This window comes from Ascidiella aspersa, chromosome 1 (genome assembly GCF_963924565.1).
Source record: "Ascidiella aspersa chromosome 1, kaAscAspe10.2, whole genome shotgun sequence".
Lineage (NCBI taxonomy): Eukaryota > Metazoa > Chordata > Ascidiacea > Phlebobranchia > Ascidiidae > Ascidiella > Ascidiella aspersa.
In genome coordinates this window covers 14,844,116-14,859,842 of record NC_139447.1, presented here as the reverse complement: position 1 = coordinate 14,859,842, position 15,727 = coordinate 14,844,116, and the positions used below count along the sequence as shown (strand labels likewise).

At 44.2% G+C, this 15,727-nt stretch overlaps 2 protein-coding genes across 4 annotated transcripts in view; one reads left to right on the top strand and one right to left on the bottom strand.

Moving 5' to 3' along the window:
- The window catches only part of LOC146167969 (uncharacterized), a 47,518-nt gene that overhangs the window by 25,309 nt on the left and 6,482 nt on the right, over nt 1–15,727 (bottom strand). The gene's annotated exons all lie outside the window — the stretch shown is intronic.
- Nucleotides 4,725–14,922, top strand: LOC146167970 (uncharacterized). Of its 2 annotated transcripts, none has more exons than XM_083389367.1 (9): nt 4,725–5,868; nt 6,891–7,029; nt 9,126–9,310; nt 10,097–10,230; nt 10,479–11,640; nt 12,025–12,211; nt 12,565–12,798; nt 13,322–13,479; nt 13,619–14,922. In XM_083389367.1, exons 1-9 carry the CDS (start codon nt 5,737–5,739, stop codon nt 14,204–14,206), a joined length of 2,919 nt encoding a protein of 972 aa, XP_083245493.1. In that variant the 5' UTR covers nt 4,725–5,736; the 3' UTR covers nt 14,207–14,922. The 2 variants fall into 2 exon arrangements, with proteins under 2 accessions (XP_083245493.1, XP_083245492.1); XM_083389366.1 differs by having other exon boundaries at nt 13,316–13,479.

Below are 15,727 nucleotides of genomic sequence, written 5' to 3'. Positions count from 1 at the left end.
TTTGGCAAATGTAACATGCTGCCCGCAAACTTTCAACAAGCAAGGACGGAGTTGAATGCAAAGGGTGTGGTGTTTGCTGGGCGCGACGTGTTGTTTGTTCCCTCGACAACGCTCGATTGTGGTGTGGAACAGACGCAGATGTGACTGAATAAGTAATGCTATAACGTGGTTACCACGCATCTTGGGCGTATTTACACCTTTGACAATGCGAAAGCGAAAATGTATTGTTCAGGGATAGATTAAAACTTTTCTGAGTGAAGTCTTGCGGAATTGTTTTTAGTATGATTTTAAGCTCTCCTATATTGTGTGTTTTATCCATCTTTGGTTTTAAATACAGTAGATCTGAACTATAGAGCCTCAACAATGGGGCCTAAGTTAAAACTTGTGGGTTAAAGAAAGAAAAAGCGCCATTTCAACTATTTTTTTCTTTTAAATATAAATTTATAAATACTAGTATATAATATTTTTAGATTGAAGGGCGAAGGTATGCCCTGGAGGCAACGGCGAGGAAACGATAACCTAGTGTGTGTTACATAACGTTATAATCAAAACACAGCAAAATGTATTGTGTGAATTGAATTCCAATTCAACAAGTACTTCACTCATATAAGGCGAGACATTGTTGCGCACACACTAGAGGTTTGGCGAAAACATTTCCGTAAAAGCACGGAACCTCTATAGTCGTTCCGAGTGGCATATGTGCGTTTTTATGTGCGTTGGGCGACGTTTCGCCACTTAGCCAAGCCGCGAGACCCGAGTAATGACGTCACAGTTCTGTTGTTGAAATTCGACAACAGAGTACGGGGGGGTGTTGCGTTACAGTTTCTTCGCCACCGCGAGCTATTGAGACCGTAACAAGCTTAACCTCGGCCGAACCCGGCGCCAAACATATTAAAAAAAACGACGCCATTGCTTAACGCAAAGGAACCCATAGGATGTTCGAGCTTGCCAGATGCTGATTGTTACGTCAGAATCGAATTATCGCGCGGCGTGCGTGGCTTCACGTACGTAAGTTACTTAACGATGCGGGTGTCGAGCGGGCAGACGCAGCTGTAAAGCGGCGAACGATGGAAATTGGGCGCTTCTCTCATAACTAATCGACAAAATCCGAGGATATTCGCCACCAGGGGCTTCAAGGGTTTGTGTCCTTAATCGAAACACCCGCAGTGTAATCCAGATGAACCGCAGTTATTTGGTCTGGTAGTTGTTTTGAGCACTCGCATGAAACAGCGCTGTAAAACATTGCAAATTTTGACAACCAACAAAACGCCACTAGCGAAGGAGGTTAACTCAAAAGCCACATAGATTTTTCGCCACCCCTGGACAATATTTCCTCCCACGCATGTAGGCTCTGAAATGCACCGCAGGGCAAATATATCACGACAGATAAAATATTACCGAATGCACCGGCACACATTTCTCAATCTTGTATACAAATCCTCATCTACAAAGTTTACGGTAAAGAAACAAACGTGGTAACTGACAAAACAGGTTTCCGATGTACGAAGAAAATGTTTTAAAGAGCGCAGAAGTGTTCTCAATGTTGGTATAAAATAAACACTAAACAGCCTAACAGTAGTTCGAGTGGGTCGCGAATTGTAACTGTTCCTGTGTTGAACAGGTTAGATACGAGCGACAAGTTATGGTGCATAAAGGTGGATTTAAATTTTGCCATTGTACCGGTCGAGTGGCAATCGTATGTAACTTCAGGCTTGTTTGTATTGCTTTTTCTAACGCTTGATGGCGGCTCGGGTTGTTTCAACAATGGTATTTGTTGCGGTAATCTAAACTTACTGTCGAGAGTTTACACCACAGCAGTTGGAAAATTTCTAATTATATCAACATAAACGCCAGAATCTTTACAAAAAATCCGTAAAAGGCCCAAGTGACATTCAGCAAAAAAGGCTGTTTTATACTAGTAAAAATAGCTGTTTTATACTAGTCTAAAATAATTAGCGTTGAGCATGAGCTTGCAGTTTTACATTCTGATTCATTTAGATGTTCAACGGATCGGTTGACTGACCAAGGTTGCGGTCTTTTAAGTAGCAATTCGGGGATTAGCAGAACAATTTATCATTCCAATCCAGCTGTCATGGACGGATTTACGAAACTTTGTTTTACCGCATTGCACAGGTTTCCAATTAAAAAAAAAGCTGTATTAGTTTGAAACTACGGTGCATATTGGCTTGAAGTTTTTCGTGGGCAAGTGAACAGTTCCGCATCCGTCGTAGAAAGGAAAGGTAGTGGCACAAGCCATTTTCGAAGTGAAAGAAAACAACGGTGAAATGGCTCACCGGGCTAATGAAGGCCGAGGATTTAAACTCGCCACTTCACGCGCGCATGTTAAGCCGCAGAACAGCAAAGGCAGCGTCGGGCATTATCCGTTAGCCCCCGAGGCTGAATAAAGCGAGAACATAAACAGAGCTTGGTGTAAGGCAAGGCAAGGAAGAGAGTCCGGGAACGTCTCCTCTTTCCTTGTCTAGGCACAACAGTACAAACGGCTCGCCTCAGTAGCGAGGTTGCAGATGATGATAGGGGCGGTGAGATCCGGCCATGCGTTAAACACTGTTACGAGCGTAGCGAACGGGCTAATCACCGGGTAAATATGCGGCTCTGCGTTGCGCCTTTCGTTCGGTTTTCAGTAAAGGCTTCTGGATGCCTTAAGTTGCAAAGATTTCGCCTATCCGAGTAATGTAAAAATGTTGCAGATGTAAGTTGTAGGTTGTTTCGCTCGTTGTCGTCGGATTCGCTACTAAAACTGTTTGCAGAACATTGTACAAGCGTTTGAGCAAAATAGTACGGTATTATTAATAAGTTAATCGGTCGAAACAATCAGGAGTGTTTACTATTTGGAAAAAATGATTTAATAGTTTTGTTAATGTAATTCGAAGTTGAGATAATTAGTGCAGCGTGTTGTAACAATCATAATCTGTATAAAATAATGATTGTTTGCAACAGTAGTGAAAACTTGCGTAAATGTGAATTCACGTCAAACTATATTAACCTTAACTTTGTAAGTATGTCATAAAATTCAACAAAATCGAAATAAAACTAAATATATGGCAGAAACCAACAAGTTATCGAAATCTCGTTTGAAGTCTTTACGAGAAATGGTTGCCTGACGTCTAGTGTATATAGAGACTCCAAAAGGTCAGCTAATCGTTTAAGAGCCGCTTCTTTACCCAAAGCAAGAGTAAAAACGTCTGTCAGCAGTGATGCGTGGGACAAAAATCGGCCCCAGGGTAAAGCCTTGTGCAGTTGAGCGCTGGGGTAAATCGAAGCCGAAACTCAATCGTTGTGTGAAAATTTTAACGAGCGGCGGCAACTGCAAAGGGAGGAAGAACCTCTGGTTTAGTAGTGAATGGAAAGATAAAACGGATTATCCAAAGTTTCCAATTGGGCTTTGTTGGAAAATAGGTTCCAAGACTAACTTGTCGAAAGTGGATTTCAATATTTCGGGTAATGTCGGATACGGAGAACCTGGGTTATATTTACTGATACGCTCGCGCTCTAGGTCATACAAAATTGTCGGGCTATTACATCACCACAATCAGTAGCGACGTGTCGACTTCAGGCACTTGAAAAGCTGTGGGCAAAAGTACCGCCGACTGTCAGCAAAGAAAAGGCTTAAGTCTATTGTTGTTTTCGGGGAATGACGAGCCTCCTCGTAAACGTCACGCTTGTTGTTATTCGTTGCAGAGCCAAGCCAGGCGGCAGCTCGCGGATTATCGCAAGTTCATTTGGCAAAAAGCCGCGCCAAGTTTGTAAATAATGTTTACGTGAAAAAGGGTTACTGGAATAAGCGAGTTTTAGTGTCAAGGAGAATCGCCGTAGTGCAATCGGTCACTGACAAAATGAGCCAAGTATAACAAATGGCATCGAAAAGAATAAGAGAAAGAAAGTGCAAACGATGCAAAATTAAATTTCTGGTCATTTGATCAGTTCGCGCGATGGACACAAGTGGCCTATTTTTTCTTGATTAGATTTTGTAGAAGAAGATTTTGTAGAAGAAATCAAAGCGCAAAAACGACACGGTTCGGTGTGAGCGGGTGAGTGGGTGGGCCAACATTTAATCCTGGACACACTGTGCGGTTTCAGCTCGTCGCTGGTAGATGGCGGGAAGGTAGAAGCGAAGTAAAGTGTGCGGCTTAAACCGCCTCTGGACTTGCTCAACGACTCTTGTGAGCTGTCTTAAGGACTGACTAGCGGCCAAAAGATTAACGGCCTGAAGAGAGCTCAGCCGGAAGGCGAGCACTCCACGGCGAATCCAATCAACATCGACCGACAGCCGATCACTTACAGTTACATTATTCGTTCCTGGCTGAACGGACAAACAGGGAAATGGAATAATATTTTTGTTGCCTTGCTTGTCATTTCGCAGTAAACAAGAACTGCACAGCAGTGAGGGACTGAGAGTATAAAACATCCGTCAAGAGTTGGTTTCGAGTCAGTTGGATTCGTAACACAATCAGAAGAACGTGATTGTTCACGTTAAAATGTGTAACAAACCAGTACTTAGCATCGTTGTTAAAATGTGTCAAACAGTTGGCGCTGACTTTAGGCGTAGAACGTATTTCAAACCAGTACTTAGCACCATTTCTTAAAAGCATCAGTCTGCGGCTTTAAATTACAAGAGGCTTATGTCAGTTCTGTGGCAGCACTTCGCGGGTTTTTGTCAGCCTGCAGCACCAGAACCAGTTCAAAAAGTAGAAACACGAAAGCTACACAAATGAATACTTAGGGTGTCGCGGTGGTATAGTGTGAAAAACTTGTACCGTTTTCAAAAAAGTCTAAAACTCCTAACCAGGAGTGCCAACAGTTACGTATTGCTATAGCCAAGCGAATACTAGAAAAATCATCACTAAATAGAATGATTTTTGTTTAAATTAATTACGTCGTGTGCGTATATTCAACTGCAGAAAGTTTTTGCGACGCATCTTTAGTAAAAGTAAAAAAATGGCACATTGCAAAAAAAGTTGTTTAACTCCTACTCTTAAATATATAACAGAAAGTGTGTTGGACCTATATTTAATTGAAACATCCCCAAAAATATTCGCAAGGCAATTTGTTTACACGCCACTGCTATAAGCATAACTAAAGGTTTGGCTTCCATCAAATGGCGTGGTATTTGTTGTGCTGCGAAAGTCAGGATGGCAAAAATATTGAAAAAGCCTTTCGCATGTCGGGTGTTGTGAGGCACTGTTGTATCCAAAATAGACTGAAGTTCGTTGTGTCGATCGGGAAAGGGTATCTGTAGCTCAGTTTTTGCAGCCTTATTCGTAATAATTACTCTGAACTGTGGAAAAAAAAATTAAGTTGACATGGGATTACTAATACTAGGAAAGAGTTGCTTTCAGACTGTTTGACAATGGTAAACAAAATACTTGAATGAAGATATTTTGCTGATAAGACGGGCACTGCTGTAAGTTCGTGAGGCGCGTTGTCATGGGTGCAATCAAACCTCTCGTATTTTTAAATAAGAGTGGTTTAACAATAATGTTAGGTCGGACTTAGCTTCACACAGCACGGTTAGAGTTAACTGAGGACTTTTCTAAATACGTATCCAAAGAAATAACAATCTTGTTTTGTGATACAGCAATGTTCCGGCGATAGTCACGCACTTATATTAAGAGCAAGTGGGCAAATGATTTACTTGAAACGAAATCTCCAACTGACGTAGTGCGGAACATCGCAACAACAGTCTGTCCGTCACCAGAACAAAAGAAGCACCACGGAATGGAGGGTATAGCGGTGTACGATAGCCACGTTAAGCTGGCCCTGTGGCAGCATATCGGAGTAATCACGTTGTGTGTGTTCGGCATCGTTCTCAACATGGCGATGCTGATGATTTTTGTCGCAAAAAAGCAGGTGAGCCGTGAGAGCATGCACACTTAATCTGTCTGCTAGAAAACGCTGTGGCCAACTAAATTTGCCTTGGGGTGAAGATAAGAGCATTCCAATTAAAAGTAGTGAATGTAACCTGCAAACTCACTGTAGGTGACATTTGCTCCCGTATACCGATTTATTTGATTGGGACGCCAGCAATTTGGGCAAAGGTAATAAACAGAAAAAAACACAAATAAACAACTTGGGAGATTAACATCGCGAAGGCAGCAGTATCTTGCAATATTGTAGTTTTTTCGCTTCTCTGGGTGCATTTTATATATCTAACGATCAATCGCCAAAATAAACAATAGTGACAAAATCTATCCTAGCAAGTCGAACATGCTGAAAAAATGCCGAAAATGTTCTGTCCATTAGTCGTCAGATTCGGTGTCGTTACATATACCTCATCAAGTACTACAACAAAACATATAAAGAAAATCTTGGGAAGAGTTACACACTAACCACTCAACACATTAGTCATACGACAAAATAGTAATATCGCCTTGCACACTGCACAGCACACCGCGACAAAACACGCTGTTTACAGTAAAACAATACCGCATTTGTTCTGCACAAAATGGCTGTTTTCGCATTTTGCCGTCGGCAAATAAGTTAACTTTATCCGAATTCAGCGCGGTCTAGTAACAAGGTTTTTACGCGTGCTTGCAAATCGTGAAAAAATTCCCTGTCCGGCATAGTTGCCGGTATTTGTAGTCGATGGGTTTCCTGTAGCTTACCATATACAAACAAGTGCGCAACAACGTGTATACGCAGTCAAGAAACACTCGCCAAAGAAGCAATTCGCTGGATAAACTGTTTGGCTATAATTTGAGGTCGATAATGGTTTGAAAAATATACTCACGCTCTAGACTAGACGACCTAGAAGTCGTGGTTATTTTTGACATAGATCCTACTTGGTTTAATTTTCGTCGAATCAGTCTCATTCTAAAAATGAAATTGTTTAATTTGATTTTCATTAAAACAACACACTTTTCTGCTTGCAGGTTAGAGGTTCAGTATATACGACGTACATGATCCAGATCGCCATAACCGACTTATTGGTGTGCGTTATCTGGCTCATCATGTCGTCTCTCTACATCGCAGATCTACCTCGAATGTCTTCCGACATACAGACACAGCCAGGTAAAACACAACTTTTAAACGTTGCTGTTGGTAGTTCGGTATGATGAACTTCAAGCGCTTAATCTTAAACATTGCACGAAATATTGGCGTGGGATTTCGGCCGTCCAGATTGAGAAGCATTTCGCAGTCGAACGTTTTTGACGGTTTAGTTTATTTTGACGCTGCTATGAAAGTCGGCCTTTGCTACTGACACGTGACCACCTTTGATCAGACAGCTGCAACGTCGCGAAACCAAACAAATATCTCGACCCACCTGCTATGTACTTAAAGCAAGGGGTAAGGCCAAACAAAGCGGCAGAGCGTTCTGCCAAGCGAAAGTCACCTGTTTGTGGCGATCATTGTTGCAGGCGTTTGTGACGTGACAAACGACATGTTTAAACGAAAGCATGGTTCAAAAAAGGCGACCGGAAACAACTTTATGGCCGATATGTGCGCGGGTCGCCCGTAGTGCAAATGTAATTGTAGGTGCAAACACGTCACCCGTTTGTACGCATGGCCCGAGTAAAAAGTTACACACTTAGTAATTATAACTCAGTTTGATCTGAACTGCAATTTAACAGCACCCTATTAAACATTACGGTAAAATAAATCGCGTGACTTTACGGCGAGTTTAAATCACTTAAAAACACATTTCACCATGAGACCTTACCAATAATATAGCGATATGACGAGATTTGGACACGCAAGTTGAGGTTGTATTGCGGCGTTTCACCACTTTTATTCCCATCATCACGTGCGATTGAAACGCGTCTATCAGCGTTCAAATAAATTCGTGTCAGTCAGTCTTCCAATCAATCTTTGACGTTTATGTTTTTCAACGCCTTTTTTGACCACGCAGTTAAGATTCTACAAAGTGTCGAGAATTTTAACTGCTTAGGCGAATTTGAACGGCTCCATTTTCGTCGGCCACGGGTTTAGACCCTTGCTGTTGTTGACGGAGCGCATTTGCAGGAATTCGGTTTAGCGTGCAAGTTAGGGGCGTTACGTCCATAACGGTTGCGGTTTTCGCCCGAGTATAAATAGCGGTTTTGTGCATTATCGATCTGCGTGCCATTTTTTCAAAAGGCAACCAAGCCCCATTTCCTAAAGTGCCGGAAGGTGTCGTGACACGGAACAGTCGCATGCAACTTAACTTTTTAACGCAGGCGGGGGCTAATGGCGTGTTTGTTTCCGAACGATAATCCTACAAAGGAGTATTCAAAGCCTCGCCTTGAAGAAGGGCAAAACGAGGTTAAGTAAGCTCCGGCTCGGCGCTTCTAGGTCCACTCGCGACCGTGCCGCTTTAATTGTTCGCCGCACGGACGAGCGAAGGTGCAAAAGGCGTTTGGTGATTTGGGCCCCACATGAGGCTTTTTGTTGAACGCGGGTGATGGGCCGTGAAAAATTTCGCGGCGACAAACTCAACAAATGACGTCAGTGCCATTGCCGCACTGATGATGAGGGTTTATAGGAGCGGGGATTCGCTTGAATTCCTAGAGTAGTGTTAAAAATACAGCTAATTGGTAGATAAGTTTAAAAAAACAACAAAGTAATTAATGGATATTTCCGGAAATTGTTGGCCATTTTTGGCTGAGTTCTTCACGAGTCTGATACACAAACTTTCAAAGTGAGAAACTGGAGTAAGACGCAAACGTTTTATAATGGCTTAACGGAAATGACTACACACGAGATTCTAAACCGTGAAGGAATCCGTGTGAAAAATACCCGACTCTCTCCCTGCTGTGGTGTTAGGTCGAGTTGAGTCGGTTCGTTTTACTCGGGTCTTCAAGTGCTCGGCGGCCGCTAAGTGTGGCGTTACGAATAACACGAGGCCGTAATTAGTGCATCGCATAAGCGCTCATATAACTGGTATGCGCTTTGGCATGACGTGCGATACACTCCAAATTGGCAACATGTAACTATATCGTTGGGAAATAAAACGTCAGCAAATCCAGGTGTTTCAAACTATAAGGTGTGGACCATTCCGCTCATAAATGAAAAAATCCATTTCGTCACACCAAAAAAGGGAAAAACTCTTAAGTTGGCAAAATTCTACACGTTTAGCTGTTGCTCGTTGAATTGATTGTATTTTAATCCCTTTTGTTATTTTCCTTCAGGGGAAGTTGAGCTGATGAAACTGCAGGACGCACGCGGCGGAACTGCCAACTACGCTTTCTACCGCTTCACGTTCGCCTTCTACTACCTGCACTACTATTTCAACATTTTTCTGCTGGCCACCATGAGCGTGGAGCGGTGCGTGGCAGTGTGGAAGTCGCTGCGATGCCAGCGCTACGAGTTCAACGTAAGCATACAATTCTTGGTAAATTTTTTTAATTCAATAACTTAAAAAAATCACCTTGTGTAGCGCGCACAGTGGCTTAAAGAAAACTACCATAAAATTAAAACTGCCCAACAAAAAACGCCAAAGGTCGCGAACTAAAACCAAATCGTTTTTATGGCCGTCACGTCATGCCGACCAGTCCATGCAATCATGCATCAAAGCGAAAGGCACAGGTGTGAAATCGGTGTCAACAAACCCGATACAAAGCAACTTCAGCGAAAAGCAACACAGCCTTAGGTGGTCTAAACACACCGGTGCGAGAATAAAGGAAAGACGGGGAACTACACCACCGCGGCATTTCGCTGTCGGGTTTATTGCTCTTAGATTGATAGCCATTAGCTCCTCCATTAGCTCCTAACTCTTAAATGCAGCCCACCCCAGCTTGCATCCCAGAGTTTGTTTGCGACTAGGTGGGCGATAAAAGCCGACTTTCCGCAATAAAATCGGCGACCTTATGGGGGTAAACAGGAGCGTTTGAGTTATGACGCATGTTAGAACTGGGTCACCATGTCGATGTCATCAAACTTGCGCCCAACATTTTAGAATGAATTAGGTAAATGTGAAAATTTAACAAGCTAAGCAAGTTAAAAGCCACCTTTTCGTAACAGACACAAACTAAACTAGATAATTGCATAGTTTGCAAGGGTACGAGCGAAATTTTAACAATAAAATGTCAAATTCGTCTCATAAAACCAACCAAACCGACCAGTCGGTGGAACAAAGATAAATTTGCACACGATTTGGCAGCGCAAGTTCATCGTGGTGGTGAGCGTGGCGATGGGGGTGGCGGCGATCGCGTGTGCGCTGCCGAGCATGCTCGACCCAAACCTGGTGATGCAGAACGAATGGGAGGAGCACTCAGTCAACAACATCAGCGACAAGTAAGTTGTTGGTCTGGCATGGGTCGAACCCTATTATGTTTTTGTTTTGATGTGTGTGGTTTTTAATGTGTGCACAGGCGTTTCTATTTAATTATATGAAATGGTGTCAGGAAAATTCATTAAACTGAAATTTCCCAATTAATTGGCAAACGTAATGAGAATTGAAAACCAAATTCAGCTTAATGAAGTATTGCGGCGAATGTGATATTGAGTCGTTCACTTTGCAATCCTGTTATTTTCAATCGCAGCAAGAATTCGATACAGCGGAAGTTCGCAAACTACCACCGCTGCTTTCAGCCGCTGCGGGTGGCCATGGAGCGAAACCAAAGTTTTGTGATGGACTTCGAGGGCGTCTCGGTCAGCCATTGCGTCGACTTCATGACCAACGAGACCCTGGAGCAGCTGGAGGGCGGCGGCAGCGACAGCCTCAAGAATCTCGACGACGCGCTGCTCTTCGACGACTTAGAGAGCATGACAAACCTCAGCGTGCAGGAGGAGATGCAGTACTTCGACAGCGCATACGGAATCGACGAAAAGTACGACCTGGCCGCCTACGACGAGAACTACGAAAACGACGCCGAGTTCAGCGTGGTGTACGACATGGTGTGGCCGGAGGGCGGCGCCAGCACAGTGAAGGTGGCAAACCGGCCGCTCTACCACGAACTACTCGCCATGGCGTGGAAGCTCTTCCCGACTGACGCGGTGAACATGAGCTCGCTCTGCCATCCGATGCAGTCGCAGCGGGCGCGGGTCTACTCGATCGTGGTCAACTTGGTGATCGGCTTTTTTATTCCCTTCGCCGCCATCGTGGTGAGCTACCTCTACATCGCGTATATGATCGGCAAGCGGGCCAAGGAACGCTTAGAGGCCGAGCCTAATACTACGGGCGAGGAGACGCTGGGAAGGCGGATGTCGGACTTTCTCAAGCAGTTTGTCACCGGAGGGGGAAGTACAAGCAAGGCAGAAGGCGACCGGACCCCGCCGTATCACTGCGGCAGCGGCTCGCCCATGCTGCGACGCAGTTTGCGCCAGAAGCACAAGAAGACGGAAATGTCGCTGACGGTCCTAATTCCGCCCGAGTCGGCAGTGGACGCTAACGGCGCGACGAAAGCTGAGACACCAAACACCAATCAATCATCGTCGATCGTGAAGACCAACGAGCCGCGCATTAACGGTGTCGCTCAACCAGTTGTACTGGGGGCCAGCACGAGGCCAACGCCTTCTGTAGTGGTCCCCGGAGGTCCAAAGGCGCGCCTGTCGTCGTTGGGAAAGGCAGCGAACCAGCGACGTATCAGCGGCGGCTCGGCAAGCTCTGCCGAGAGCTTTCAAACGGACCAGACCTCTGTTCACACGACTAGCCCCAGTCCCGGGGTGAGGTTATCGCAGCCAAACTTCGGCGTTCACGAGAAGGTGGGTCTCGGCTAGTTATTTTCCGCCTTTTGCGGCTGTGTTTTACGAATCGATCACCGTTCGCGTGACGGGCATTGGGGGTTAAGTGCAAAAACATGGTAGGGGATATTTTAAACAATGCTAGGTGGCCGGAAGAGGAATGCGAAAGTGGATTAGGGCGCGAAGTAGACGAATGTGTTTTGCGCTGGTCGGTAATGGCGGAATAGATTAGGACGGCTCACACGGCCGGATGCATTTCCTAAGGAGCCACATACAGAAACCGCGAGCCAAACAAATACAGTAGTATTGACTTGCGAAAAACAAGCGTAGCTTTCTAATGACATTCCTTTTTGCCTGATGGTTAATTTTAACATTAACTAATGCCCATATACTCATTTTAATCAGGCGATGTTGAAGCGACATAGTTCAACCGATAAGCGTTCCAGCTCGAGTTCAGGGACTCTCCCGGGAACCCCGCAGTATCAACAGCAGCTTGGGCAGCCCAGGTGGTCCGGCGAGGTCTTCCGCAGCAATTCACATGACGAAGAAAACAAGCAACAGACGCCAGATCCAAAAGCGGCGCCACACGAAGGTGAATTATGTTTGTTAGTTTTACGTAAGTAAATATTTGCAATGAACTTTTTAGTCGAATAACCTATGCATGAAAATATATATTGTGGATAGTGCATGCCTGTTGGGCGTAAAGTTGTATTCGAAATAGTGGTGCTTTAAATATCTTTTTGAGATCACATTTAGAAAAATGTCTCTGTTCAGATGTGCCTAACAACTTATTACGTTTTACCTTGTAAGATATAGAATGGCTCAATTTTGCTTTTGACATAGTAAATAAATTTTATAGCTTAGTCCTAGAAGTTTTCGTTTACAACTTTATTTCAAGTCACAAGCAAAGTTTAAACCGTTTCTCCTGTTTTTGCAATACATCAGATCTGGAGTCGTCGTATGACAACCACGAGACAGATTCGCTGTCAAACAAACGTGTGCACGGGGCGCCATCACGTGGTAGCGGCGGGGCGAGGTTGGGTTCGTCCCAAGAGCTCTGGCAGGGAAGCCACAGCCGCATTTACACGCAAAAGCCTAGAAACTTCAACCGGCAGATGTCGTCGACGTCCAACTACTACAGGGCCAGGGCGTATTCGGCTGCGTCCAAGGGCAGCACAGGTGAATTTTGCGGACTAAAGTTTGTTCTACCCAACGACTGGGCATGCGTTGGCAACTTGCATATTAGGTTTCCCGTCACGAAAAAAGTTTACCAACCGGGCTGCAAATGAGTCCAGGCTTACATCGGTATCCGAAGAACAGTTTAACTTTTAACATCGCCGTGCCTATACGAAAGAATATACGTGTGCACAAACATCAAACGATGCAAATTCCAGGCTTACATCGGTATCCGAAGAACAGTTTAACTTTCAACATCGCCGTGCCTATACGAAAGAATATACGTGTGCACAAACATCAAACGATGCAAATTCATCAAATGCATCTGTTTCGTCGCACGAACCTAAAATTCAGTTTACATTTTAAACTCTGGATAATAAGATAAATTTCGAACGACTTAATACAAAAGGAAAATCGGCCATTTTTTGTATCACTGATCACGGATGTGCGGTTTAATACTCTGCCCTTATTTGGATTAGCGATGGCAAGTTTGGATATTTATGCCAAATATTATTTCCAGGAACAGGTACGGGTGGTGGAACAATGGGCACTTCGCACAAGACGATCGTGCACAAGTACGCCGAGCGCAATATGAGGGTTTCCAAGACGGTGCTGGCTTACGTGTTTGTGTTTGCCCTCTGCTGGCTACCCGAGCGTATCTTCCAAACCCTTTACATCACCGAGGTAATAATTCATTTGCGATAAATTATCATGTGAAATATTGTTGTGGGATTGTTTGCTGCAATGTTTCCTACAAATGCATAACGTTAATGGATTTATTTAAATGCCAAGACCACCGTAAGTAATCCATGTTTGTTCACAGGGGCTGGTCGGCAAGGACGGCTACTTTTGTCACGCGTTTAACGCCTGGACGCGAATCCTCAGCTTCCTCAGCGTGCTGCTCAACCCGGTCATGTACGCGATCACGCAGCGTGAGGTGCGGGTATACTTGCGCAAGCTGGCCAGGCGGATGTTCAAGCGAGGCGCCAAGAGCAAGACTAAGCGGCCCAAGAAGGGATGCAACCGCGCGCTCATCAACAACGCGTCGGAGAACGTCGACTTCTCGGTGGTAGCCGAGCACAACCTAACGAGCGATGACGTGTCACGACGCGAGCGCCACCAGCGGAACCGCGAGCTCTGGTCCCGCATGGTGGCGCGCCTGGGCCGCAAGAGTCTGCGAACGTCGTTCACCGGGAGCGGCATTACCGGCGGCGGTGTGCTGGGCGACGAAAAGCAAAGCGACGGTACGATCGACGAGGAAAAGAGCGACGAAAAGGGCCAGAGCTCCAAGGGTCAGAGCTCGTCCAACTCGTACAAACTGATCAGCAACTGGGAGGATTGGAAGCAGCTGATCGACATGGCGGGCACCAAGAACGGCGCCAACCCGACAATGGGCGAAAGCTTTCTGTGACGCGCACGCGAGAAAACCTCGTACGATAAAGTTACTTCAGCGCTTTTCAATGCGCTTTTCACGAGTGCAGAGCGTTATCGCGATAAAGAAGATGGGCGCCATTCAAAGCAGTACGACAAAACCTGCCACTACCTCGAGCGTAACCGAATTCTCAAGCAATCAAGAGGCGGAACATTTCCTGACTGACGACAGCGCAGCGTTTAGACAAGTTAACACGTGGTTTTACCGCCCTTTCCCATTCGCAAAGTTGTCGATGTTGTTGCGAGCGCCAACACAATTGCCCGCTTCCTTTATTTTTTAATTCGAAATAAATTTATTAATATTATTCTGGTTTTCTTACTGTACACGAACGGAAAAATTGCAGTTTCACAGCCTTCTAGAGGGGTACCAAGCAAACAATTTAACATTTAAAGCAAAAAATTCCGTTCTTAATACTAATTGTTTTATATTTATTGATTTTTCAAACTTATATTCATTCGAGATTTTTCACGTATAGGTGGCACGTCAACAGTGTACGAAACATCCCAATAGTACGAATGCTTTACTAAAAACTATAGGATCCGCGGTTAACAGATAAAGGTGCCGTAAGTCACCTTAAGCCCGAAACACCCAGATTTGGACATAGTTCAAAACACGAACAGTCGAACTGATCGTGGATTTATGCGTTTACGGTTGGGCAAACACGCGCCTATTGCATAGGACTAACTCAACATAGAAATCATTATTTAATAAAAACCATACAAAAAAAAAGATTGGTTAATGAGTTTAAACAGCTTAGTTACTGTTGCCGATCTTACCGATACAATTTCTATGAAGAGGCGCATTAAAAATTTAAGACGTTATTTTAATTGTTTAAGACTAAAGTATTAAAACTTACCAAAACTGTAACAATACGTATATGCTTGAAATAAGTAGCACAGATAACAAACCAATACACAGTTATTGGTATTCATTCCAGTATAGAAAACACACAAACTGATTTAAGTACATGTCAATTAAAACGAAATTGTGTAAATCTCGTCTCACTTTCACTCACCTTGCTTCACATGCCCTAAAATCGGGCTGGGCAACCTTTTTCTAGACGTGGTCCAAAACAGAACTCAGAAAGCAATTGAAAAGGTTCTAACTATCATCAAAGAAAACAAAATAATAACGGTTTTGCACTGGTGCATTAAAAGTCCATTTCACTTTCACATTTTTGGACCGAAATCAGCAGATTTATGAAGTCTATTTGTATTGTGCCGTGAATTTATGACGTCATTTTTGAAATTTGTGCCCACTGTGGTCGAGGCGAGACAAAAAACAATTTTAGGGGTCCTCGTTAAAAAAAGATTAAGAACCCCTGTGCTACACTGATGCAGGAACAAAATGTGCGAAAAGCGTAAAACAATTTTGCTTCTACGTATAGTTAAAATAGCCAAAAAATAAGTAATAGCCTCGTGCCCAGTTTGTCAAATAGGTGTTGACAGGGCGGATTTGGCCTGCAGGCCGTAAGTTGTCAACCCCTGTATTAAAAGAACA